This window comes from Mobula hypostoma, chromosome 10, assembly GCF_963921235.1.
Source record: "Mobula hypostoma chromosome 10, sMobHyp1.1, whole genome shotgun sequence".
Taxonomy (NCBI): domain Eukaryota; kingdom Metazoa; phylum Chordata; class Chondrichthyes; order Myliobatiformes; family Myliobatidae; genus Mobula; species Mobula hypostoma.
The window spans coordinates 77,303,103-77,327,978 of record NC_086106.1 but is presented as its reverse complement, the minus strand read 5'-3'; the positions used below and the strand labels follow the sequence as shown (position 1 = coordinate 77,327,978).

At 42.4% G+C, this 24,876-nt stretch overlaps 1 protein-coding gene across 1 annotated transcript in view; it reads right to left on the bottom strand.

The window, feature by feature from the left end:
* Nucleotides 1-10,869: 10,869 nt before the first annotated feature.
* The window catches only part of drp2 (dystrophin related protein 2), a 90,266-nt gene continuing 76,259 nt past the window's right edge, over nt 10,870-24,876 (bottom strand). The window contains exons 20-22 of the mRNA XM_063061366.1: nt 20,183-20,303; nt 18,514-18,606; nt 10,870-15,165 (exon numbers count right to left, since the gene is read on the bottom strand). Coding sequence (XP_062917436.1) covers nt 15,128-15,165; nt 18,514-18,606; nt 20,183-20,303 — 252 coding nt within the window. The 3' untranslated portion in view covers nt 10,870-15,127. The remainder of the gene's footprint in view (nt 15,166-18,513; nt 18,607-20,182; nt 20,304-24,876) is intronic.

The following is a 24,876-nucleotide window of genomic DNA, read 5'->3' as shown; positions in this document are numbered from 1 at the left end:
TGAGGTGCTGAAGGATTGGAGGATAGGTTGTTCTGTTATTTAGGAAAGGGTCTAAAAATAATCCGAGAAATTATAGGCTGGTAAGCCTAACATCAATAATGGACTAGATATATAAGTGTCTGGGACAGACAGGGACTGATTAGGTTGTGTCTAATCAGTCTTAGACCATAAGGTATAGGAGCAGAGTTAGGTCATGTGTCCCACCGAGTCTGCTCCACCATTCAGTCATGACTGATCCTTTTTTCCCCTTCTCAGTCCCACTCCCCGACCTTCTCCCTGTAACCCTCGATGCCATGTCTGATCAAGAATCTATCACTCTCTGCCGTAAATACACCCAGCAACAAGACCTCCACAGCTGCCTGTGGTAACAAGCTCCATAAACTTGGCTAAAGAAAAATTTCCACATCTCTGTTTTAAATGGACGCCCCTCTATCCTGCAGCTGTGCCCTCTTGTCCTAGACTCCCCCACCATGGGACATATCCTTTCCACATCTACTCTGCATATCCTTTCCACATCTATGCCTTTCAACATTCAAAAGGTTTCAATGAGATCCCCCTCTTCCTTCTAAATTCCAGTGAGTACAGGTCCAGAGCCATCAAACATTCCTCGTATGATAACTCTTTCATTCCTGTAATCATCCTTGAAAACCTCCTCTGAACCTCTCCAATGCCAGCACATCTTTTCTAAGATGAGGAGTCCAAAGCTGTTCACAATACTCAAGGTGAGACCTCATCAGTGCCTTATAAAGCCTCAGCATCACATCCCTGTATTCTAGATCTCTTGAAATGAATGCTAACATTGCATTTGCCTTCCTCACCACCCCGACTGAACCTGCAAGTAAACCTTTAGGGTGTTCTGCTCAAGGACTCCCAAGTCCATTTGCATCTCAGACTTTTGGATTTTCATACCATTTAGAAAATAGTCTGCACATTTATTTTTATTACCAAAGTGCATGATGATGCATTTTCCTACATGGTATTTCATTTACCACTTTCTTGCCCATTCTCCTAATCTGTCTAAGTCCTTCTGCAGCCCACCTGTTTCTCAACACTACCTGCCCCTCCACCAATCTTCGTACCATCTGCAAACCTGGCAACAAAGCCATCTACTGTACTTCATTATCTAAATCATTGATATACAGCATAAGAAGAAGCGGTCCCAACACCAACCCCTGTGGAACACCACCAGTCACTCACTGCCTCCTACCAATTAGCTAATGCTCTAACCATGCCAGTAACTTTCCTGTAAAACCATGGGTTCTTAACTTGGTAAGCAGCCTCACGTATGGCACTTTGTCAAGGGCCTTCTTAAAGTCCAAATATACAACATCCACTGCATCCCCTTTATCCATCCTACTTGTAATCTCCTCAAAGAATTCCAACAGGTTCATCAGGCCATGCTGACTTTGCCCTATCTTGCCCTGTGTCACCAAGTACTCCAGAACCTCATTCTTAACAATTGACTCCAACATTTTCCCAACCACTGAGGTCAGGCTAACTGGTCTATAATTTCCTTTCTGCTACCTTCCTCCATTCTTAAAGAGGGGAGTGACATTAGCAATTTTCCAGCCCTCTGGCATCATGCCAGAGTCCAATGATTTTGAAAAATCATTACTAATGCCTCCACAATCTCTACTGCTATCTCTTTCAGAACCTGAGGGTGCAGTTCACCTGGACCGGGTGACTTATGTACCAGCTTTTTGATCTCTTTTACCATTGTAATAGTAACTGCACTCACTTCTCTTCCCTCACACCCTTCAACATCTGCACACTGCTAGTGTCTTACAGAGTTTTTCAGGGAGGTTACCAGGAACGCTGTTGAACACACGGTAGTGTATGTTGTCTACGTGGACTTTAGTAAGGCCTTTTACAAAGTCCTGCAATGGATGATGGTCAAAAAGTTTCAGTTGCTTGGCATTCAAGATGAGGTAGTAAGTTGGATTTGGCATTGGATTCATGGAAGAAACCAAAGAGTGGTAGTAGATGGTTGCCTCCCTGACGAGAGGCCTGTGCCTAGTTGCGTGCCTCAGAGAGTGGTTATGTGTCCATTGTTGTTTGTCATCTATATCAATGATCTATGTGATAATGGATGTTGGAGTCGATTGTTAAGGATGTGGTTTTGGGGTACTGGGAGGCATATGATAAAATAGGCCATAGTCAGCAGGGCTTCTTTGAAGGAAAATCTTGCCTGGCGAATATGTTGGAATTCTTTGAAGAAATAACATGCAAGATAGACAAAGGAGAATCGTTTGATGTTGTGTAGTGGATTTTCAGAAGCCCTTTGTCAAGGTGTCACATTTGAGGCTGCTTAACAAGATAAGAGCCTTATCTTACAGGAAAGATACTAGTATGGATAAAGCAGTGGCTGATTGGCAGGAGGTATAGTGTGGGAATAGAGACATTTTCTGGTTGGTTGCTAGTGAGTAGTGGTGTTCCAGAGGGGTCTGTGCTGGGACAGCTTTTTTTTACATTATATGTCAATGACTTGCATAACAGAATTGATGGCTTTGTACAAAGTATGCGGACGATTCAAAGGTAGGTGAAGGGGCAGGTAGTTTTGAGGAAATAGAGGGGCCACAGAAGGACTTAGATTAGGAGCATGGGCAGCTGGAATACAGTGTCAGGAAGTGTATGGTCATGCACATGTGTAGAAGAAATGAAAGGGTTGATTATTTTCTAAATGCAGAGAAAATTCAAAAATCTGAGGTGCAAAAGAACTTGAGAGTCCTTGTGCAGGATTCCCTAAAGGTTTTTTTGCAGTTTGAGTCTGTGGTGAGGAAGGCAAGTGTGATGTTAGTGTTCATTTAAAAAGGACTAGAACATAAAAACAAGGATGTAATGTTAAGGCTTGATAAAGCACTGGTGAGGCCTCACTTGGAGTATTGTGAGTTGTTTAGGGCCCCTTATCAAAGCAGGATGTGTGACATTGGAGAAGGTTTAAAGGAGGTTCACTAAAATGATTCTGGGATTGAAAGGCTTGTCATATGAAGAGTGTTTGATGAATGAAGTGTGATCTCATTGAAACCTATCAAACGTTGGAAGGCCTCTATAGAGTGGATTATTTGCAGAAAGGAAGAAGTATGTGTGTGAGGCCAGTTTTCTGTGCTCGGCATCAGATGTGGGAGGTCCTGGAGTCTCCCAGCCTCCCGGACGGCCATACCTGCACCAGGTATGTTGAGCTGCATCTCCTAAGGGACCGAGTTAGGGAACTGGAGATGCAGCTTGATGACCTTCGCCTGGTCAGGGAGAGCGATGAGGTGATAGAAAGGAGTTATAGGCAGGTGGTCACACAGGTGCTGCAGGAGACAGACAAGTGGGTCACAGTCAGGAGAGGGAAGGGGAAAAGTCAGGTATCAGAGAGTACACCTGTGGCTGTACCCTTTGACAATAAGTAGCCAGTTTGAGTACTGTGGAGGGGGAGGGAACAACCTACCTGGGGGAAGTGACAGTGGCCGTGCCTCTGGCACAGAGTCTGGTCCTGTGGCTCAGAAGGATGGGGAAAGGAAGAGGAAGGCAGTAGTGATAGGGGACTATATAGTTAGGGGGCCAGACAGGCGATTCTGTGGATACAGGAAAGAAACTCAGATGGTAGTTTGCCTCCCAGGTGCCAGGGTCTGGGATGTTTCAGATCATGTCCAAGATATCCTGCAGTGGGAGGGAGAATAGCCAGAGGTCGTGGTACATATTAGATTAGATTATGAGGACACTCAGTCCTCGTTTATTGTCATTTAGAAATGCATGCATTAAAAAATGATACAATGTTCCTCCAGAAAGATATCACAGAAACACAGGACAAACCAAGACTAAAACTGACAAAACCATATAATTATAACATATAGTTACAGTAGTGCAAAGCAATACCATAATTTGATAAAAAGCAGTCCATGGGCACGGTAAAAAAAAGTCTCAAGTCCCGATAGCCCCATCATCTCACGCAGACGCAGAAGGGAGAAACTCCCCCTGCCATAAACCTCCAGGCACCGACAACTGCCGATGCAGCACCCTGGAAGCACCTGACCACAGCTGATTCTGAGTCCGTCCGAAAACTTCGAGCCTCCGACCAGCCCTCCGACACCAAGCACCGAGCACCATCTCTGCCGAGCGCTTTGACCCCGGCCCCAGCCACCAAGCAACAAGCAAAGCCGAGGACTCGGGGCCTTCACCTCCGGAGATTCTGGTTCACACAGTAGCAGCGGCAACGAAAGAAGCATTTCAGAAGTTTCACCAGATGTTCCCCCGTGCTCTCACGTCTGTCTCCATCAAATCAGGATTGCGCATGGCACCCTACTTGACAGATAACAGATATCATTCACCGGAGTGGCCGCCGCAAGCTGTGTCGCGCCGCCATCTTCTCTTCCCGTATTGGTACCAATGACATTGGTAGGAAAAGGGAAAAGGTCCTGAAAACAGACTACAGGGAGTTAGAAAGGAAGTTGAGAAGCAGGACCGCGAAGGTAGTAATCTCAGGATTACTGCCTGTGCCACGCGACAGTGAGAATAGGAATAGAATGAGGTGGAGGATAAATGCGTGGCTGAGGGATTGGAGCAGGGGGCAGGGATTCAGATTTCTGGATCATTGGGACCTCTTTTGGGGCAGGTGTGACAATTGCAAAAAAGATGGGTTGCACTTGAATCCCAGGGGGACCAATATCCTAGCGGGGAGGTTTGCTAAGGCTACTGGCGAGAGTTTAAACTAGAATTGTTGAGGGGTGGGAACCGAACTGAAGAGACTGGGGAAGAGGAGGTTGGCTCACAAATAGAGAAAGCTTGTAGACAGTGTGAGAGGGGGAAAAGGCAGGTGATAGAGAAGGGACGCGCTCAGACCGAAGGTTTGAGATGTGTCTATTTTAATGCAAGGAGTGTTGTGAACAAAGCGGATGAGCTTAGAGCGTGGATCAGTACTTGGAGCTATGATGTGGTGGCCATTACAGAGACTTGGATGGCTCAGGGACAGGAATGGTTACTTCAAGTGCCAGGTTTTAGATGTTTCGGAAAGGACAGGGAGGGAGGCAAAAGAGGTGGGGGCATGGCACTGTTGATCAGAGATGGTGTCACGGCTGCAGAAAAGGAATGTCATGGAGGGAATTCTACAGAGTCTCTGTGGGTGGAGGTTAGGAACAGGAAGGGGTCAATAACTTTACTGGGTGTTTTTTTATAGGCCAACTAATAGTAACAGGGATATCGAGGAGCAGATAGGGAAACAGATCCTGGAAAGGTGTAATAATAACAGAGTTGTCGTGATGGGAGATTTTAATTTCCCAAATATCGATTGGCATCTCCCTAGAGCAAGGGGTTTAGAAGGGGTGGAGTTTGTTAGGTGTGTTCAGGAAGGTTTCTTGACACAACATGTAGATAAGCCTACAAGAGGAGAGGCTGTACTTGATTTGGTGTTGGGAAATGAACCTGGTCAGGTGTCAGATCTCTCAGTGGGAGAGCATTTTGGAGATAGTTATCATAATTCTATCTTCTTTACAATTGCATTGGAGAGAAATAGGAACAGACAAGTTAGAAAAGGGTTTGATTGAAGTAAGGGGAATTATGAGGCTATCAGACAGGAAACTGGAAGCTTAAATTGGAAACAGATGTTCTCAGGGAAAAGTATGGAAGAAATGTGGCAAATGTTCAGGGGATATTTGTGTGGGGTTCTGCATAGGTACGTTCCAATGAGACAGGGAAGTTATGGTAGGGTACAGGAACCGTGGTGTACAAAGGCTGTAATAAATCTAGTCAAGAAGAAAAGAAAAGTTTACAAAAGGTTCAGAGAGCTAGGAAATGTTAGAGATCCAGAAGATTATAAGGCTAATAGGAAGGAGCTTAAGAAGGAAATTAGGAGAGCCAGAAGGGGCCATGAGAAGGCCTTGGTGGGCAGGATTAAGGAAAACCCCAAGGCATTCTACAAGAATGTGAAGAGCAAGAGGATAAGTCATGAAAGAATAGGACCTATCAAGTGTGACAGTGGGAAAGTATGTATGGAACTGGAGGAAATAGCAGAGGTACTTAATGAATACTTTACTTCAGTATTCACTATGGAAAAGGACCTTGGTGATTGTAGTGATGACTTGAAGCAGACTGAAAAGCTTGAGCATGTAGGTATTAAGAAGGAGGATGTGCTGGAGCTTTTGGAAAGCATCAAGTTGGATAAATTGCCCAGGCCAGATGAGATGTACCCTAGGCTACTGTGGGAGGCGAGGGAGGAGATTGCTAAGCCTCTGGCGATGATCCTTGCATCATCAATGGGGACGGGAGAGGTTCTGGAGGATTGGAGGGTTGCGGATGTTGTTCCTTTATTCAAGAAAGGGAGTAGAGATAGCCCAGGAAATTATAGACCAGTGAGACTTACTTCAGTGGTTGGTAAGTAGATGGAGAAGATCCCGAGAGGCAGGATTTATGAACATTTGAAGAGGTATAATATAACTAGGAATAGTCAGCATGGCTTTGTCAAGGGCAGGTCGTGCCTTACGAGGCTGATTGAATTTTTTGAGGATGTGACTAAACACATTGATGAAGGAAGAGCAGTAGATGTTGTGTATATGGATTTCAGCAAGGCATTTGATAAGGTACCCCATGCAAGGTTTATTGAGAAAGTAAGGAGGCATGGGATCCAAGGAGTTATTGCTTTGTGGATCCAGAACTGGCTTGCCCACAGAAGGCAAAGAGTGGTTATAGACGGGTCATATTCTGCATGGAGGTCGGTCACCAGTGGTGTGCCTCAGGGATCTGTTCTGGGACCCTTACTCTTCGCAATTTTTATAAATGATCTGGATGAGGAAGTGGAAGGATGGGTTAGTAAGTTTGCTGATGACACAAAGGTTGGAGGAGTTGTGGATAGTGTGGAGGTCTGTCAGAGGTTACAGCGAGGATGCAAAACTGGGCTGAGAAGTGGCAGGTGGAGTTCAACCCAGATAAGTGTGAAGTGGTTCATTTTGGTGGGTCAAATATGATGGCAGAATATAGTATTAGTGGTAAGACTCTTGACAGTGTGGAGGATCAGAGGGGTACGAGTCCATAGGACGCTCAAAGCAACTGTGCAGGTTGACTCTGTGGTTAAGAAAGCATACGGTGCATTGGCCTTCATCAATCACGGGATTGAGTTTAGGAGCTGAGAGGTAATGTTGCAGCTATATAGGACCCTGGTCAGACCCCACTTGGAGTACTGTGCTCAGTTCTAGTCGCCTCACTACAGGAAGGATGTGGAAGCCATAGAAGGGGTGCAGAGGAGATTTACAAGGATGTTGCCTGGATTGAGGAGCATGCCTTATGAGAATAGGTTGAGTGAACTCGGCCTTTTCTCCTTGGCGTGACGGAGGATGAGAGGTGACCTGATAGAGGTGTATAAGATGATGAGAGGCATTGATCATATGGATAGTCAGAGGCTTTTTCCCAAGGCTGAAATGGTTGCCACAAGAGGACACAAGTTTAAGGTGCTGGGGGGTAGATACAGGGGAGATGTCAGGGGTACATTTTTTACTCAGAGTGTTGAGTGGGTGGAATGGGCTGCCGGCAACGGTGGAGGAGGCAGATACGATAGGGTCTTTTAAAAGACTTTTGGATAGGTACATGGAGCTTAGAAAAATAGAGGACTATAGATAAGGTTAGTAATTTCTAAGGTAGGGACATGTTCGGTAAAACTTTGTGGGCCGAAGGGCCTGTATTGTTCTGTACGTTTTCTATGTTTCTACGTTTCTATGGATGTGGAGAGGATGTTTTCTATGCTGGGCAAGTCTAGGACCAGAAAACACAGCCTCAGAATAGAAGGGTATCCTTTTGGAATGGTGACGAGAAATTTCTTTAGATAGGAAGTGGTGAATCTACAGAACTTTTTTGCCAGAGGCTGCTGTAGAGGCCAAGTCATTGGGTATATTTCAGGTAGAGGTTGATAGATTCTTGATTAGTCAGGGTATGAAGAGATACGGGGAGAAGGTAGGAGACCGGGGCTGAGAGGAAAATTGGATCAGCCATGATGAAATGGCAGAGCAGACTTGATGGGCCAAATGGCCTAATTCTTTTCCTATATCTTATGGTTTTATTATGTGGTAAAACTAGATCAACAAATTTGCAGATGACCCCAAGATTAGGGATGTAGTAGATAGTGAAGAAGACTATCAAAGCTTGCAGTGGGATCTGAAACAGCTGGAAAAATGTGTTGAAGAATGCCAGGTGGAGGTTAATGGAGACAAGTGTGAAGTGTTGCATCTTGGGAGTACAAACCAGGGTAAGACTTACACTGTTAGCAATAGGGCACTGAGAAGTGTGGTCAGACAGAAGCTTCAGGCAATACAGACCCATAATTCTTTGAAAGTGGTGTCATAAGTAGACAGGGTCGTAAAGAAAGATTTTGTCATATAGGCCTTCATAAATCAAAGTACAGAAGCTGGGATGATATGTCAAAGTTGTATAAGAGATTGGTGAGGCCTTACTTGGAGTATTGTGTACAGGTTTTGGTCGCCTACCTACAGTTAAAATGTCAATGAGATTGAAAAAGTGCAGAGAAAATTTACAAGGATGTTGCCAGGACTTAAGGACCTCAGTTATAGGGGAAGGTTGAATAGGTTAGGGCATTATTCCTCAGAGCATAGAAGGATGAATGGAGATTTGATAGAGGCATACAAAATTATGAGGGGTTTAGACAGGGTAAATGCAAGCAGGCTTTTTCTACTGATGTTGAGTGAGACTAGAAGTAAATGTTGTGGTTTAAGGGAAACATGTGGAGGAACTTCACTCATAGGCTGGTTAGAGTATGGAATGAGAGGGTGGATGCAGGTTTGATTTCAACATTTTGGGCAAGTACAAGGGTGGGAGGGTTATGTAGGGCTATGATCTAGTGCAGGTTGTTGGGACTAGGCAGATTAATATTTCAGCATGGACAAGATAGGCCGAAGGGCCTGTTTCTGTGCTGTAGTGTCTAGGACTAGGTTTCACCTTCACCAGAACTTCATAATGTTCTGTATTTCTGCAGGGCAGGAGTGGATTAACTCTGACACAGCTGTCGGCTCTCTATTAGAGTGTTTTCAAGCCATCAGCACAGTCCAGTTTGATGAATAAAGAAACCTTCTCTAGTTCTCTCTCTTCATTCTATTCTGAGGACATTATATTGATAATTGTATCTTCAACCAGAGCGCAGTGTCATCCAGCATTCACCTACCTTTCATGCCCTGACTAATCAAGAACCTATCAATATCTGACCCAGTGACGTGGTCTCCACAGCCTTCTGTAGCAATGAATTCCACAGATTCACTACACTCTGTCAAAGAAAGTCTTCTTCATCTCTGTTCTAAAAGGACACCGCTCTGTTCTGAGGTTGTGTCATCCTAGACTCTTCCACTATAGGAAACATCCTCTTCACGTCCACTCTCAGCATTCAACATTCAATAGGTTTCAATGACATCCTCCCTCGTTCTTCTGAAGACAACCATCGGTCCTCATATGGTAATACTTTCATTCCTAGATCATTTACGTGAACCTCCTTTGAGCCCTCTCCAGTGTCAACACGTCCTATCTTAGATAAGGAGTTCAAAACTTGTTCACAATACTCTAAGTGAGGCCTTACCTGTGTCTTTTAAAGCCTCAGCATTACATCCTTATTTTTATAGTCTAGCCCTCTTAAGGTGAATGCTAACATTGCCTTTGTCTTCCTCACCACAGACTCAACCTGCAAATTAAACTTTAGAGAAATCCTGCACGAGCACTCCCATGTCCCTTTGCACCTCAGATTTTTGAATGTTCTCTCTGTTTAGAAAATAGTTCACACTTTTATTCCTTCTATGACTATACACTTCCTGACACTTACACTTCCATCTGCATCTTTGCCCACTCTCCTAATCTGTCTAAGTCCTTCTGCAGCCTCCTTGCCTCCTCAACACAACTTGCCCCTTAACCTATCTTTGTATCATCCAATGTAAATAATCAGTCCCAACACAGAGCCGTGCAGAACACCACTAGTTACCAGCAACCAATCAGAAAAGGCTCCCTTTATTCCCAATCTTTGCCTCCTGGCAATTAGCCAACAGTCTATACATTCTAGTATTTTTCCTGCAATACCAAGAGGCTTTATTTTGCTTAGCAGCCTCATGAGCAGCACCGTGTCAAAACCCTTCCAAAAATCCAAGTATATAACATCAACCAATTCTCCTTTGCCTATCATGCTTGTTATTTTCTCAACGAATTGCAACAGATTTGTCAGGCAAAGTTTTTAGTTAAGGAAACCTTACAGAATTTGGCCTATTTTATCATGTGGCTCCAAGTACCCTGAGACCTCACCCTTAACAATCGACTCCGACATCTTTCCAAACATTGAAGTCAGGCTAACTGGTCTCTTAATTTCTTTCTTCTGCCTCTGTCCCTTCTTGAAGAGTGGAGTGACGTTTGCACTTTTTCAGTCCTCTGGAACCATTCCAGTATCAACTGATTCTTGAAAGATCATTACTAATGCTTCCAAGATCTCTTCAGCTACTTCTTTCAGAACTCTTGGTGTATTCCATCAGATCCAGGTGACTTATCTACCTTCAGACCTTTCAGCTTCCCAAGCACCTTCTCGCTAGTAATAGCAACTGCACTCACTTCTGCTCCCTGACACTCTCGAACCTCTAGCATACTGCTAGTGTCCTCCACAGTGAAGACTGATGCAAAATACTTCTTAGTTCATCTGTCAGTTCCTTGCCCCCACCCCCCCATTACAACCTCTCCTGTGTTATTTTCAAGTGGTCCAATATCTACTCACTCCCTCTTGTTTTCTTTATGTATCTTGATATAGTGGTCTCTTCTTTCTAAGAAAAATCCATTAATAAAAAAAGATTGAATACAAAGTAAACATTTGAGATCATAAGGCATTGGAAAAAGGATTTATTTATATAATTTTTTAAAAGCTGTACATTGAGTTGATTAATTAAAAAAAAAGTAATAATACAAAAGACGGTTTCCTTTCTTAGCTCTCCTTCCTGACGTTTTCTCCACACGTACAAGTAGCCGCAGAGGCAGGCAAAGGCTGTTAGAACTAAATGCAAATAAGGCATATTCCTTCTAATTAATGTTAAATTTTGACCAATGCAAGCACCAGCAAGTGACAGATCTCTTTTTATCCAAGTCGCATTTCAGACAGAAATGACCAGGTAGAGGTGGGTCAGTTTTGTAATGATGGTTTGAGTTCTGAAAGTTACTTATTAGTAATGAAGATAAATTAAGCATTAAAAATAAACTTTTCTTAAAAAAAGTGAATCTATTTTTCAGGTTGTACTTTAGAAAATTTTCAAATGGCCCATTCAAAAAGATGATTAAAACTACATGACCATTACTCCTAGAAGAAAACTGAAGACGTTTTTATTGGGAGAAATTAAATGTTTCAGAAAGGAATCACAGACAATCACAATCTTGGAAGAAAATGGCTATATGGCAAAGATGGCATGTGCTTATGTCAACTGCAGATATGAGCCCTTTCATTGGCTAGGAGGAGCCTTTGACAGTACCAGTATTAAACCAGTATCCACAGAAAATGGCCTGCCAGGATTATCACCATCACTCCATCTAAGTTGTGTGATGTGGTGGCCAACCAGGTAAACCAATTCACGGGAATTCCAAATATACTATGAGTTCTGAAAGGGGATGATTGGCAAATCTAATTGAAGTTAAAGGGCAGAAAACAAAGTGAGGAGGATAAGATGTGATTCACATGCAACAGAACTACAATGACATTTTAATCAGTAGTATTCACTGCTGAGGAAACCAAGGTTTAGTTGTATATAGTTGCATGAGTTGGTAGCTTTTCCATCCTAAATGCGTTTCATGCATGAGGTTTGAGATATTTGGGGTAGACATCTATCGCCCATTTTAGGATATTTCAGCTGGAACTGCAGTGGGATTGTTGAGGAAGGGTGAGAATTCAGTGGATTCTGCCCCTGTGAGGACAGGACCTCCATCCAGCTCCAGAAATGTTACTGCTGAAAGAGCAGACAGGGTTAGTGCCTGTCAACTCCTCCACACCAAGGCCTTCTGGTACCTGAGCATTGTAGAAGGGAGGTGAACCAGACTCTCAAAAGCTGAGTGTAACATATTTAGATTTTCTCACAAAAAGCCAGAGAGAAACAGTCGGTAGGGCACTGGGGATTAGGTATTCTCCTCATTAGGCCACACACTGTGGAAAGTCAACCACATTATTAGTGGCTCGACACATATGTAGTTGCTGTGGGAACTCATTCTTCACATTGTGATTTTGGTGCTTATACCAGATCATTCAAACTGTGGTTAGGTCAATGCTAGAGTGGATCCATCTCAACGCTTAAGCTGAGACCATCTTCTCACTGAAATTTGGCTCGTTGATTTAAATTGAAATTTGCTGAATAAGAAATATTTGTTAAATTATTAATGCTGACAAAAAGATATTAAATATTATTTTGAGGATCATTGAGTGAAATATCTCATATGTGGTAATTTCACAGCGTAAGAAAACATGTTCAAAGTTTGTTGAGCACAAATAATTACAATAGAAAAGGAAAAGAAATTGTTACGTTAATTGTTTCCTCATGTTCCTGGTCTTACAAGAAGAATAACACATTTTTGGCATTGCAATTTCCACATCTAAAGCCAATATTGCACACAATGTAAATTCATTGATATTCTATCTGTGGTGGAATCTCAGCCACACAGCTTTGGAAAATTCCTCACCAGCAAGTGATTTTTTTTTGTTTTGTAAGCAGCTCAAGTCAGAAAGGAGAGGTTTTATTCTGTCTGATTTCACATTTTCGGATTGAAAATGTTGCATAGCACTCAGGATATTTCAAACATGAATCATCTGGTAGATCATAGGTATCCTGAAAGTTATTGTGTGCTTAATTTTTATGTGTTTTACTTGAGGCTTTTACTGAAACACAATCACAGGCTTTTAGAAAAATTCCATCACATGGATACGTGTATAATAAAGATCCCAAGCACATATTAGCATTTTCATGTCATAATGTCCCAAGTGCAATTTCTAATCTTCCATCCTGTGACATCTCAAATCACATTTTAACATTGTCCCAGCGCCTTCTTAAGAACCTCTTAATCTTTCAAAATGTAACATCTCAAAGCTCCTTCTATTCTATTTTACATCCTACTGTGTACATAAAAACACTTTTAAACTTCAGCTTTATAGCATCTCAAAAAATATCTTTCAAACTTCAGTCCTACAGATTTTGAAAGACAGTCTGTAAACTCTGTGCTCGACGTTCAAACACCTTCAACCTCCCATCTCACAACGTACTAAAGAACAATTCAGTTTTATTTTTATTTTATAATTCTCAAAGCATAGGACCCTTCTAATATTCAGCCAAGATCAATCTGTTTAGTTTTATGATATGCCAAAAACTTATTTCAGTCTATCCTAACCTTTCAGTTTCAGAATATTTCAAAGCCACCTTCTGACCCTTGATATATCTTTGAGCTTGATTTTGCAATGTTCCAAATATAATTTCTATTTTTCCAAGGATAGCATCAAACTTTATTTGCTTTAACACTCCAGATTGCATCATTTGAAATATAATTCCATTTTATCCTGAAGAGGTCGTGACTATACTGTCAATTATGTTTAAGGAACATTTTTATCTGTTCTGCAAAAATCCAAAGACATCACTTAGGTCCACACATTACAAGATTCCAGAAGCTACTTTCTAATCTGTTTAATGCATAATCCCTTCTAAACTCCAAAGGTACATTATATCTTTAATTTTATATCTCCTAAAAACAACTCTGCCACATGATGTGCTTCCTTGAGATTGCTCTGCACCTTGTATTCGAAAGATAACATTCAATATTCTGTTACCAATTCAAGATCCAAAGGGAAAATTCTAATCTGTGGTACCATATTCAGCAGAAAGATGCCTTGAAATTTCTTTTCTCACTATACTCACAAATGCACTTTACTAATGTTGTTGCATCCCAAAGACACATCCTACCTTTCAAACTTAAGGATACTTTAATTCCCGAACACCAAGATCAATACTCTTTTTTTATGACCAGGTAAAAAGAAGTAGAAGCTCTCTTTTCTAAATACTGTAAGCTCAGTAATGAATTTAGGAGCTTGTTGCAATAAATTATTAAGTACATTTTCAAGTGTTGAAATTACAGTTAGTGTTCTTTTTCATATTTCATCCTTTGGAAATGAGATCTCACAACTAGAATGTATTCTTTTTGATACATTTAGAGTTTTATGAATATACTTTTAAACTGATGAATGAAATCTTTAACCTTTTATTGAAAGCCTTCTACAACTTTTCTCATCAAACCTGCTCTCAATTTAGATTCTGCCCTAGTCATTTAGACCATTAGACCATAAGACATAGGAACAGAGTTAGACAACCGGCCTGGTCAAATCTGTTCCTATGTCATTCCATCATGGCTGATTTATTATCCCTCTCAACCCCATTCTCCTGCCTTCTCCCTGTAATCTTTGATGTCCCAGCTAAGCAAGAACCCCATCAACTTCTGCTTTAATTATATCTATTAACTACCCCATTTGATGGTTTCCAGAACAGAAAATCCACTCAGGTACTTCTGCCAAAATCTTTACCTATGTTTATTCCCAGGTCAGATCTGAAATCTTATATATTGGACTAGATGCTTCACAAATGAATAGTAATTCTGTGAACATCAGGAAATACTAACTTCAACTTCAAACTGCATAATGAAAATTATTACACCTTTGTGTTCATACATCAAATTGTGAATCATAAATTCTAGATAAAATTGTCTAACTTATTCAATATCAACAACATATCCTGTTGCCTCACACATTTCCCCAAAATATTCCCTGTTCAACAATTCCTACTTGTACTGTTGAAATATTATCTCATTAGCAACTTCAACTATAAGGTCATGTTTATATTAGGACTGTAAGTGGCTTTTAGGTGACTCAAGAAATAAAAGACAATTATCTTTCTTTGCTTTGGTTGTCTCAGAGTTGGATGTTCTGGAATACTGGACTCAAATAGATTAGGTATTAATTGGATAATTGAGATACCATTAAATCCAAGTCCTCTGTATCTCCTTCAGAGCTTGCAGAACCAAAATGGTGAGACCCGGTACTGGGGCTATGCTTTAACATTTGAGGTTCTGTGAAGGTGAGCCAGTTCCAGCAAGGGATTCATTCAGATGCCTTCCATCATTTCTGTTTTTTCCTTAAGTGATTGGCAGATTCACCTGAAAGAAAAAATGGAAAAAAGGAAGGGAAGAGTAACAAATCTCTCTTGAAAATTTTGCTCTTATTGCCTCTTCTTTTGGATCTCCTTGGGAACTATATTGGAATAGTTTTGAATATCTCCAAAAATCATATTGAAGATGAAAAATATCACTCACATGATCTCGTCTCTCAAATATTTTTCAAAACCAAGTACAGGGCAACTTTGATATAATGCGCCGGATTCCTTTGCAGTTTACAAAACCTGAACAGTCAAATGGGCTGTAAAGTAGCAAATAACACTCACACTTCATAAGTGCAATGATCAACCCAAAGGGAAGATTCAAAGTACCTTTTTTCCCTCTGCTTATAATGGAGAAACCTAATGAGGCAATCTCTGAGCTTCTGGATGGCTTTGGACAGCTTAACTGGCAGAAGTTCAAGGAGGCCACCTCAAACGAAGAAGACTCAGACCTTGAGGAATATTCTCATCTGCGTTTGGTGACATCACTCAGTGTGTAGACGATGTTAGTGCTTCAAGAGCAGTCACCTCATGGCCCGACCAGAAGCCCTGGCTGAACACTGAATTGCGCTCCCTCCCTAATCCCGGGATGCTGCCTTCAGGTTTGGTGACACAACAGCTCTCAGAAGAGCCAGGAGAAACCGCATCTTGGACATGACTGCCTACACTCCAAATATTCAGGAACACCTGTCCGATAATGATCCCTGGCATATGTGGCTTGGTATCAAGGGCACAACTGACTGTGAAAGGAAGAACGGTGGCGAGCGTACCACTAATCCCTCTTCTCCCCGATGCGCTAAACAACTTCTATGCACGCTTCGAGGCATGCAACAGTGGTGGGTGCATGGAATGCACTGCCAGCAATGCTGGTAGAGGCGGAATCAATAGGGTCTTCCAAGCAACTCTTAGATAGGTACATGGAGGGCTATGCAGTAGGGAAACTCTAGGCAGCTTCTGGAGTAGTTACATGGTCAGCACAACATTGTGGGCCGAAGAGCATGTAATGTGCTGTCGATTTCTATGTTGTATGTTCTATAACGCTGGCCATGAAAGCCGCTCCCCTCCCAGGTGAGCAGTCACTGTCTGTAACAGCTGCAGACGTGAGGACTCTGCAGAGAGTCAATCCCCGAGGGGCAGCTGGGCGAGACAACGTCCCAGGCCGAGTACTCAGGATGTGTGCACATCAGCTCACTGGCGTCTTCATGGATATCTTCACACATTCAGGCTGCTGTCCCAGCATGCTTCAAAGCAGCCACCATCATTCCCTGTACCAAAGAACTCTACACCTTCAGAGCTAAACAACTACTGCCCAGTGACACTGATGCCAATCACCGTAAAGTGCTCTGAATGACACATATCACAAACTCCTTTCCTGCCACACTGGACACTCAGCAACATGCTTATCGACAGAACCGCTCTACAACAAGTGCCTTAGCACCTGACACACCTACTAAACAAGGTTACTGACGTCAGAATGCTGTTTCTGGCTTTCAGTTTGGCATTGGTATTTGGTGTTTGAGCCCCAGCTGTTCATCATCATCAACAATCTGGCAGCGGAGGTGAAGAGCCATAGTTGCAAGTTTGTGGATGGTACTAAATCAAGTGGGACTGTAATTACAGGAGGAAAAACCTTCAAGAAGCTATGGATAGGCTAAGTGAGTGGGTGAGAAATGGCAGGTGGAGCACAATTTGAAAAATATGAGCAACGTTCACAAAATACTGGAGGAAGTCGTCGGGTGGGACGGCCCTTGTGGAGTGGAATAAACAGTCATCATTTTGGGCGAAGACCCCTCATCATGACGGGCAGGGCAGGAAAGGAAGAAGAATCCAGAATAAGAAGGTGGGAGGAGGGGGAAGAGTACAAAACTGGCAGGTGACAGGTGAACCTGGGTGAGTGGGAAGGTGGGGGGGGTGGGTGAGGGAGGGGGAATGATGTAGCTGGGAAGTGATAGGTGCAAGAGGTAAAGGGCTGAAGAAAAAGAACAATCTAACAGGAGAGGACAGCAGACCATGGGAGAAAGGGAATGAGGAGGGGAACCGGAGGGAAGTGGTGGGCAAGTAAGGAGGGGGGAAGGGGAAACAGAACGAGGAATAGAAAAAGAGAGGTGGGGGGACAAATACTGGAAATGAGAGAAATTGATGTTCATGCTGTCAGGTTGAAGGCTACCCAGATGGAATGTTGCTCCTTTAACTTGAGCTTGGCCTCATCATGGTAGAGGAGGCCATAAACTGGCATCAACATGGGAATGGGAAGTGGAATTAAAATGGATAGTAATAGCTAGGTCCAGCCTTTTTCAGTGGACAGAGTACAGATGCTCAACAAAGCAGTCCCCCAATCTGTGTTGGGTTTAACCAATACAGAGGAGGTTGTATCAGAATACGGGAAACAATAGGTGAGTCCAGAAGGGTCATCACCTCACCTGGAAGGACAGTTTGGGGCTCTGAATGGTGGTGAGGAAGGAAGCGTACAGGAACAATGAGGTTTATGGCAGTGTATAGGAGATCTCTAAAGTCCGTGAGGTTGGTGATGGTGTGTGGGACAATGCCCTGGTTCTCCTTAGCAAGGAGTCCCTTCAAGGGGTAAGTCTGAGGAGACGTCTGACAGCTGCCATCTGGCACAGCAAGGTAGAAGTCAGTCTGGCAGATGACAACAGCACTATCCTTGTCAGCAGGTTTGATGGTGTAGTTGGCATTGGTGCAAGGAGAGGAGGGCAGTGCACTTTGTCTGTCCTTTTGTAGCCTCGCTACTTCCTCAAAACTACCTGCTCCTCCAGCTATCTTCATATCACCTGCAAACTTTACAAGCCATCAATTCCATCATTCAAATCGTTGACATATAATGTAAAAAAAATTGGTCCCAACACAGACTCCTGTGGAAAAACACTAGTCACTGGCAGACAGCCAGAAAAGGCTCCCACACTTTGTTTCCACACTTTGCCTCCTGCCAATAAGCCACTGATTTATCCATGCCAGAATCTTTCCTGTAATACCATGGGCTCGTAGCTTGTTAAGCAGCTTCATGTATGGCACCTTGTCAAAGGCTTCTGAAAATCCAAGTCAACTGATTCTTCTTTGTCTATCCTGCTTGTTATTTCTTCAAAGAATTCCAATGGCTTTGTCAGCCAAGATTTTCCTTTGAGGAAACCATGCTGACTATGGCCTGTTTTATCATGTGCCTCCAAGTACCCTGAAATCTCATCCCTAATAATGAACTCCAACATCTTCCCACCCTCTGAAGTCAGACTATCTTGTCTCCTTAGATAACCATCGTAAGCCGTTATGGCTCTCCTATAGCTTTGTACATGTCCCTCCTTTGTTAAATATATTTACGCAGAGGAGAGGAACTTACCTTTGGGGGAAGGAAATGAGTTTCTAAGCTTTTCCATTACATCTTCCAAATGCAACACCATATCTTGGGAAATACATTGACTGTCTGTTCCACCTATGAAAAAATAAACAGCACAGAGATGAAAACTGATTAGTTTCCTGGCAGGTGATGATAAATTTATCATCACAATAATTCTGGGCAATAGGAACTAGAATGATGAACAGATCTAGGACTTGAAAGAAGATCTGAGGTTTCTCCTGAAGGTCATTCACGCAGACTCACAGAAAATGCTTATCTTGTTTAGTTGATGGTGCTGGGATGAAAAGGCCACACAAAAAGTATCCGTGTTGCCATCAGCCTCTCTGATATTTCCCCAGGCATTAGTGTCCCACAGATTGGCTTACCTCTTCTAGTTCAGGGTGGGAGCTGATCAACAATGCTGCCCTTTTGGAGCTGGCAAAGAACAACAGACAGCACACAAAGCGCTGACGGAACTCGTCAGGTATCTCAACATCAATGAAGGGAAGGGACAGTTGATATTTTGAACTAAGGCTCCTGAAGCTCTCCACCCAAAATGTCAATTATTTATTTCACTCCATAGACACTGCCTGATATGCTGAGTTTCTCTGGCACTTTGCATGTTGCTCCAGATTCCAACATCTACCGTCCCTTGCATATCCAAGTACAACATGCATTTCAAAATAGCTGTGCAACAAGTTTCCTCCATTCTCTGTTGATAGCTACCACCAGGCTTATCTTAATTTGTTATGAATTAATTATGGAAATAAGGAGATTCAGATAAATCTTCATTCCAGAATGTAACACAATTTCTCCTCAAATCCAACCGATATCTTTAAAATGAAGATTCAATTGGTTAGATAAAGAGCTGTTTTCTCTGATAGGAGAAATCCACATGAAAGTGAAATGACCTTTCATATATTTTAAGATGTGAAATAAAGAACTTTTGTTCACTACAAATGGTGCAAATCTCTTCAGCAAAGTTTGTAGATGTTAGTTAAAATGCCATTTTGATACTGCTAGATTTATTTAAATTAAGGCATCAAAGGGTCTGGAGAAAGGTTGGGTGAATGGACCTGAGATTTACCATAGGTCTGCTACAGATCTAATTGAATAACAGACAAGACTCGAGGCTATGAATTCCTCTCTTTCTCCTTCTAGAACAAAGTACTTACTTATAATCAAATAGTTGCCTTACTATTTTTCTAATCTATTCTTGATTATCATGTAATAGAACAGATTTATAGGATTAGACATTATTGTTGGTGACTGTAGTGCCTGCAAGCTCTTTCGTATTGCTGCTTACACAAGGAAATAATAGAGGTCAAGACGTTAACATAACATTCGTTATTGAAGGCAGTAACTCTGAAGTAAACAGCAATGTCTGATACAAGAATGCATCAAAGTCACAGCATATGCTTCACTTCGTGTTTATTGGTGGACTTACACATACACATAACAGTGATGCTATGTAATCACTTAATATGATCAAGTTACATTTGTTATTCTGTTGTTTAGAATAGAACTAACCTATTATTTCTGAATTTTAAACAAGGATAGTGCATACAAGAAACCTAAAGAGAATAAAACAACAGACGCAAAAATAATTTCTTTCGTCCTGTAAGCAATACTGTTATATGGCAGTACAGTATTTTTCACACAATACTCTCACCTGTTCTCTCCGAATTTGGGCTGCTTCCATCACTTTTTTCTTGCTGGTTGGTATCAGGATTTTGGGAAACTGAGGAAGCAGAAGAGGTCGGTGATCCATTTTTCTCAGTTTCTTGTTGTGGCTACCAATGGATAAGAGACATACTGTCATCAAAAGATTCATTCCAATCATTCTGTAATTTGACTGTGTCAAGCAATTACTTGAATGTTGGCCAAAAGAGACAGAGGAAAGGATGGTTCATAACTCAGAGTATGAAACTAAAAAATTCTTTACCACTTACTGACATTCTACAACATAAACCTTAACAGAAAATTTGGACATGGTACACAAACAACTGAGTGAATATTATTATACAAACACTCAACATAATCATATGAAATAATTTCATCTGCCATTCATTGAAGGCATTAATTCACTTGTATATGCAAGTTGGCATACAGCTGGCAGCTTTTAGAGACAAGGGGATCAAGGGTATGCTTTTTGAAGAGAAACATAGAAACATAGAAACATAGAAAATAGGTGCAGGAGTAGGCCATTCGGCCCTTCGAGCCTGCACCGCCATTTATTATGATCATGGCTGATCCCCAACTCAGAACCCCGCCCCAGCCTTCCCTCCATACCCCCTGACTCCCATAACCACAAGGGCCATATCTAACTCCCTCTTAAATATAGCCAATGAACTGGCCTCAACTGTTTCCTGTGGCAGAGAATTCCACAGATTCACCACTCTCTGTGTGAAGAAGTTTTTCCTAATCTCGGTCCTAAAAGGCTTCCCCTCTATCCTCAAACTGTGGCCCCTCGTTCTGAACTTCCCCAACATCGGGAACAATCTTCCTGCATCTAGCCTGTCCAATCCCTTTAGGATCTTATACGTTTCAATCAGATCCCCCCTCAATCTTCTAAACTCCAATGAGTACAAGCCCAGTTCATCCAGTCTTTCTTCATATGAAGGTCCTGCCATCCCAGGAATCAATCTGGTGAACCTTCTTTGTACTCCCTCTATGGCAAGGATGTCTTTCCTCAGATTAGGGGACCAAAACTGCACACAATACTCCAGGTGTGGTCTCACCAAGGCCTTGTACAACTGCAGTAGTACCTCCCTGCTCCTGTACTCGAATCCTCTCGCTATAAATGCCAGCATACCATTCGCCTTTTTCACCGCCTGCTGTACCTGCATGCCCACTTTCAATGACTGGTGTATAATGACACCCAAGTCTCGTTGCACCTCCCCTTTTCCTAATCGGCCACCATTTAGATAATAATCTGTTTTCCTATTTTTGCCACCAAAGTGGATAACTTCACATTTATCCACATTAAATTGCATCTGCCATGAATTTGCCCACTCACCCAACCTATCCAAGTCACCCTGCATCCTCTTAGCATCCTCCTCATAGCTAACACTGCCACCCAGCTTCGTGTCATCCGCAGACTTGGAGATGCTGCATTTAATTCCCTCATCCAAGTCATTAATATATATTGTAAACAACTGGGGTCCCAGCACTGAGCCTTGCGGTACCCCACTAGTCACCGCCTGCCATTCTGAAAAGGTCCCGTTTATTCCCACTCTTTGCTTCCTGTCTGCTAACCAATTCTCCACCCACACCAATACCTTACCCCCAATACTGTGTGCTTTAAGTTTGCACACTAATCTCCTGTGTGGGACCTTGTCAAAAGCCTTTTGAAAATCCAAGAATACCACATCCACCGGTTCTCCCCTATCCACTCTACTAGTTACATCCTCAAAAAATTCTATGAGATTCGTCAGACATGATTTTCCTTTCACAAATCCATGCTGACTTTGTCCGATCATTTCACCGCTTTCCAAATGTGCTGTTATCACATCCTTGATAACTGACTCCAGCAGTTTCCCCACCACCGACGTTAGGCTAACCGGCCGATAATTCCCCGGTTTCTCTCTCCCTCCTTTTTTAAAAAGTGGAGTTACATTAGCCACCCTCCAATCCTCAGGAACTAGTCCAGAATCTAACGAGTTTTGAAAAATTATCACTAATGCATCCACTATTTCTTGGGCTACTTCCTTAAGCACTCTAGGATGCAGACCATCTGGCCCTGGGGATTTATCTGCCTTCAATTCCTTCAATTTACCTAACACCACTTCCCTACTAACATGTATTTCGCTCAGTTCCTCCATCTCACTGGACCCTCTGTCCCCTACTATTTCTGGAAGATTATTTATGTCCTCCTTAGTGAAGACAGAACCAAAGTAATTATTAAATTGGTCTGCCATGTCCTTGCTCCCCATAATCAATTCACCTGTTTCTGTCTGCAGGGGACCTACATTTGTCTTTACCAGTCTTTTCCTTTTTACATATCTATAAAAGCTTTTACTGTCCGTTTTTATGTTCCCTGCCAGTTTTCTCTCATAATTTTTTTCCCCTTCCTAATTAAGCCCTTTGTCCTCCTCTGCTGAACTCTGAATTTCTCCCAGTCCTCAGGTGAGCCACTTTCTCTGGCTAATTTGTATGCTTCTTCTTTGGAATTGATACTATCCCTAATTTCTCTTGTCAGCCACGGGTGCACTACCTTCCTTGATTTATTCTTTTGCCAAACTGGGATGAACAATTGTTGTAGTTCATCCATGCAACCTTTAAATGCTTGCCATTGCATATCCACCGTCAATCCTTTAAGTGTCATTTGCCAGTCTATCTTAGCTAATTCACGTCTCATACCTTCAAAGTTACCCCTCTTTAAGTTCAGAACCTTTGTTTCTGAATTAACTATGTCACTCTCCATCTTAATGAAGAATTCCACCATATTATGGTCACTCTTACCCAAGGGGCCTCTCACGACAAGATCGCTAATTAACCCTTCCTCATTGCTCAGAACCCAGTCCAGAATAGCCTGCTCTCTAGTTGGTTCCTCGACATGTTGGTTCAAAAAACCACCGCGCATACATTCCAAGAAATCCTCTTCCTCAGCACCTTTACCAATTTGGCTCACCCAATCTACATGTAGGTTGAAGTCACCCATTATAACTGCTGTTCCTTTATTGCACACATTTCTAATTTCCTGTTTAATACCATCTCCGACCTCACTACTACTGTTAGGTGACCTGTACACAACTCCCACCAGCGTCTTCTGCCCCTTAGTGTTACGCAGCTCTACCCATATCGATTCCACATCTTCCCGGCTTATGTCTTTCCTTTCTATTGCGTTAATCTCTTCTTTAACCAGCAATGCCACCCCACCTCCCCTTCCTTCATGTCTATCCCTCCTGAATATTGAATATCCCTGAACGTTGAACTCCCATCCCTGGTCACCCTGGAGCCATGTCTCTGTGATCCCAACTATATCATAATCATTAATAACAATCTGCACTTTCAATTCATCCACCTTATTACGAATGCTCCTTGCATTGACACACAAAGCCTTCAGGCGCTCTTTTACAACTCTCTTAGCCCTTATACAATTATGTTGAAAAGTGGCCCTTTTTAATGCTTGCCCTGGATTTGTCGGCCTGCCACTTTTACTTTTCTCCTTAGTACTTTTTGCTTCTACCCTCACTTTACACCCCTCTGTCTCTCTGCACTGGTTCCCATCCCCCTGTTGTGAACTAACCTCCTCACGCCTAGCCTCTTTAATTTGATTCCCACCCCCCAACCATTCTAGTTTAAAGTCACCTCAGTAGCCCCCGCTAATCTCCCTGCCAGGATATTGGTCCCCCTAGGGTTCAAGTGTAACCTGTACTTTTTGTACAGGTCACACCTGCGCCAAAAGAGGTCCCAATGATCCAAAAACTTGAATCCCTGCCCCCTGCTCCAATCCCTCAGCCACGCATTTATCCTCCACCTCATCGCATTCCTACTCTCACTGTCGCGTGGCACAGGCAGTAATCCCGAGATTACTACCTTTGCGGTCCTTTTTCTCAACTCCCTTCCTAGCTCCCTATATTCTATGAATATATGAGGGAGGTTGTTTGTACAAAATAAATAGAAGCAGGCAGGCCACTCAAGTCTGTCTAACATTTAATATGGTCATGGATGACCTTCACTGGCCATAGCTTCTGTGCCATTTCTCTATAACTCTTCGCTGTCAAACTTTGAAATATTTATCTCTCTGAAGTTTAAATATATATAATGCCGGCCTCCTCCACTCTCATGGGCAGGAAATTCCAGAGATACACCACACTCTGAGAGAAGAAATTTCTACATGCCTCATGCTCAAATGACTGGATCTTTATTTTGTAACTGTGGCCCTTTGTTTATCTCTCTCCCACTATGAAAAATATCTCAGCATCGACCTTGCCAGCATCCCTTAGGATCCAATATACTGTATTTGAATAAGGTCACTACTCATTCTTTCAAAGCCCAAGAAATAAGGCTTTAAATTGCCTGGCATATCTAGATACCATAACCCTTTTAGTCTACAAGTTAGCCTGGTGAATCTTGGACTGCCTCCAAAACTAATATGCACTTTGTTTATTAAGATACGGAGATCAATAGTGTGGGCAGTATCCCAGTTGTAGCCTGCACATCTGATACAACTGTAACCAAACCTTCTTATTCATAACCAGCCCCTTCATAAACAACGTCCAAAATGTCAGATCACGTGGAAACCAGGGTAAACAGCACTCAAGTAAGAAGGGTGTTAAGGAGGTGTTAAAAAAAGAACCCAGGACAGGAGGCCTTGCAAAGGCAGGACAGAAATACTAGTTCAGGATTGGGTGCTTAGGA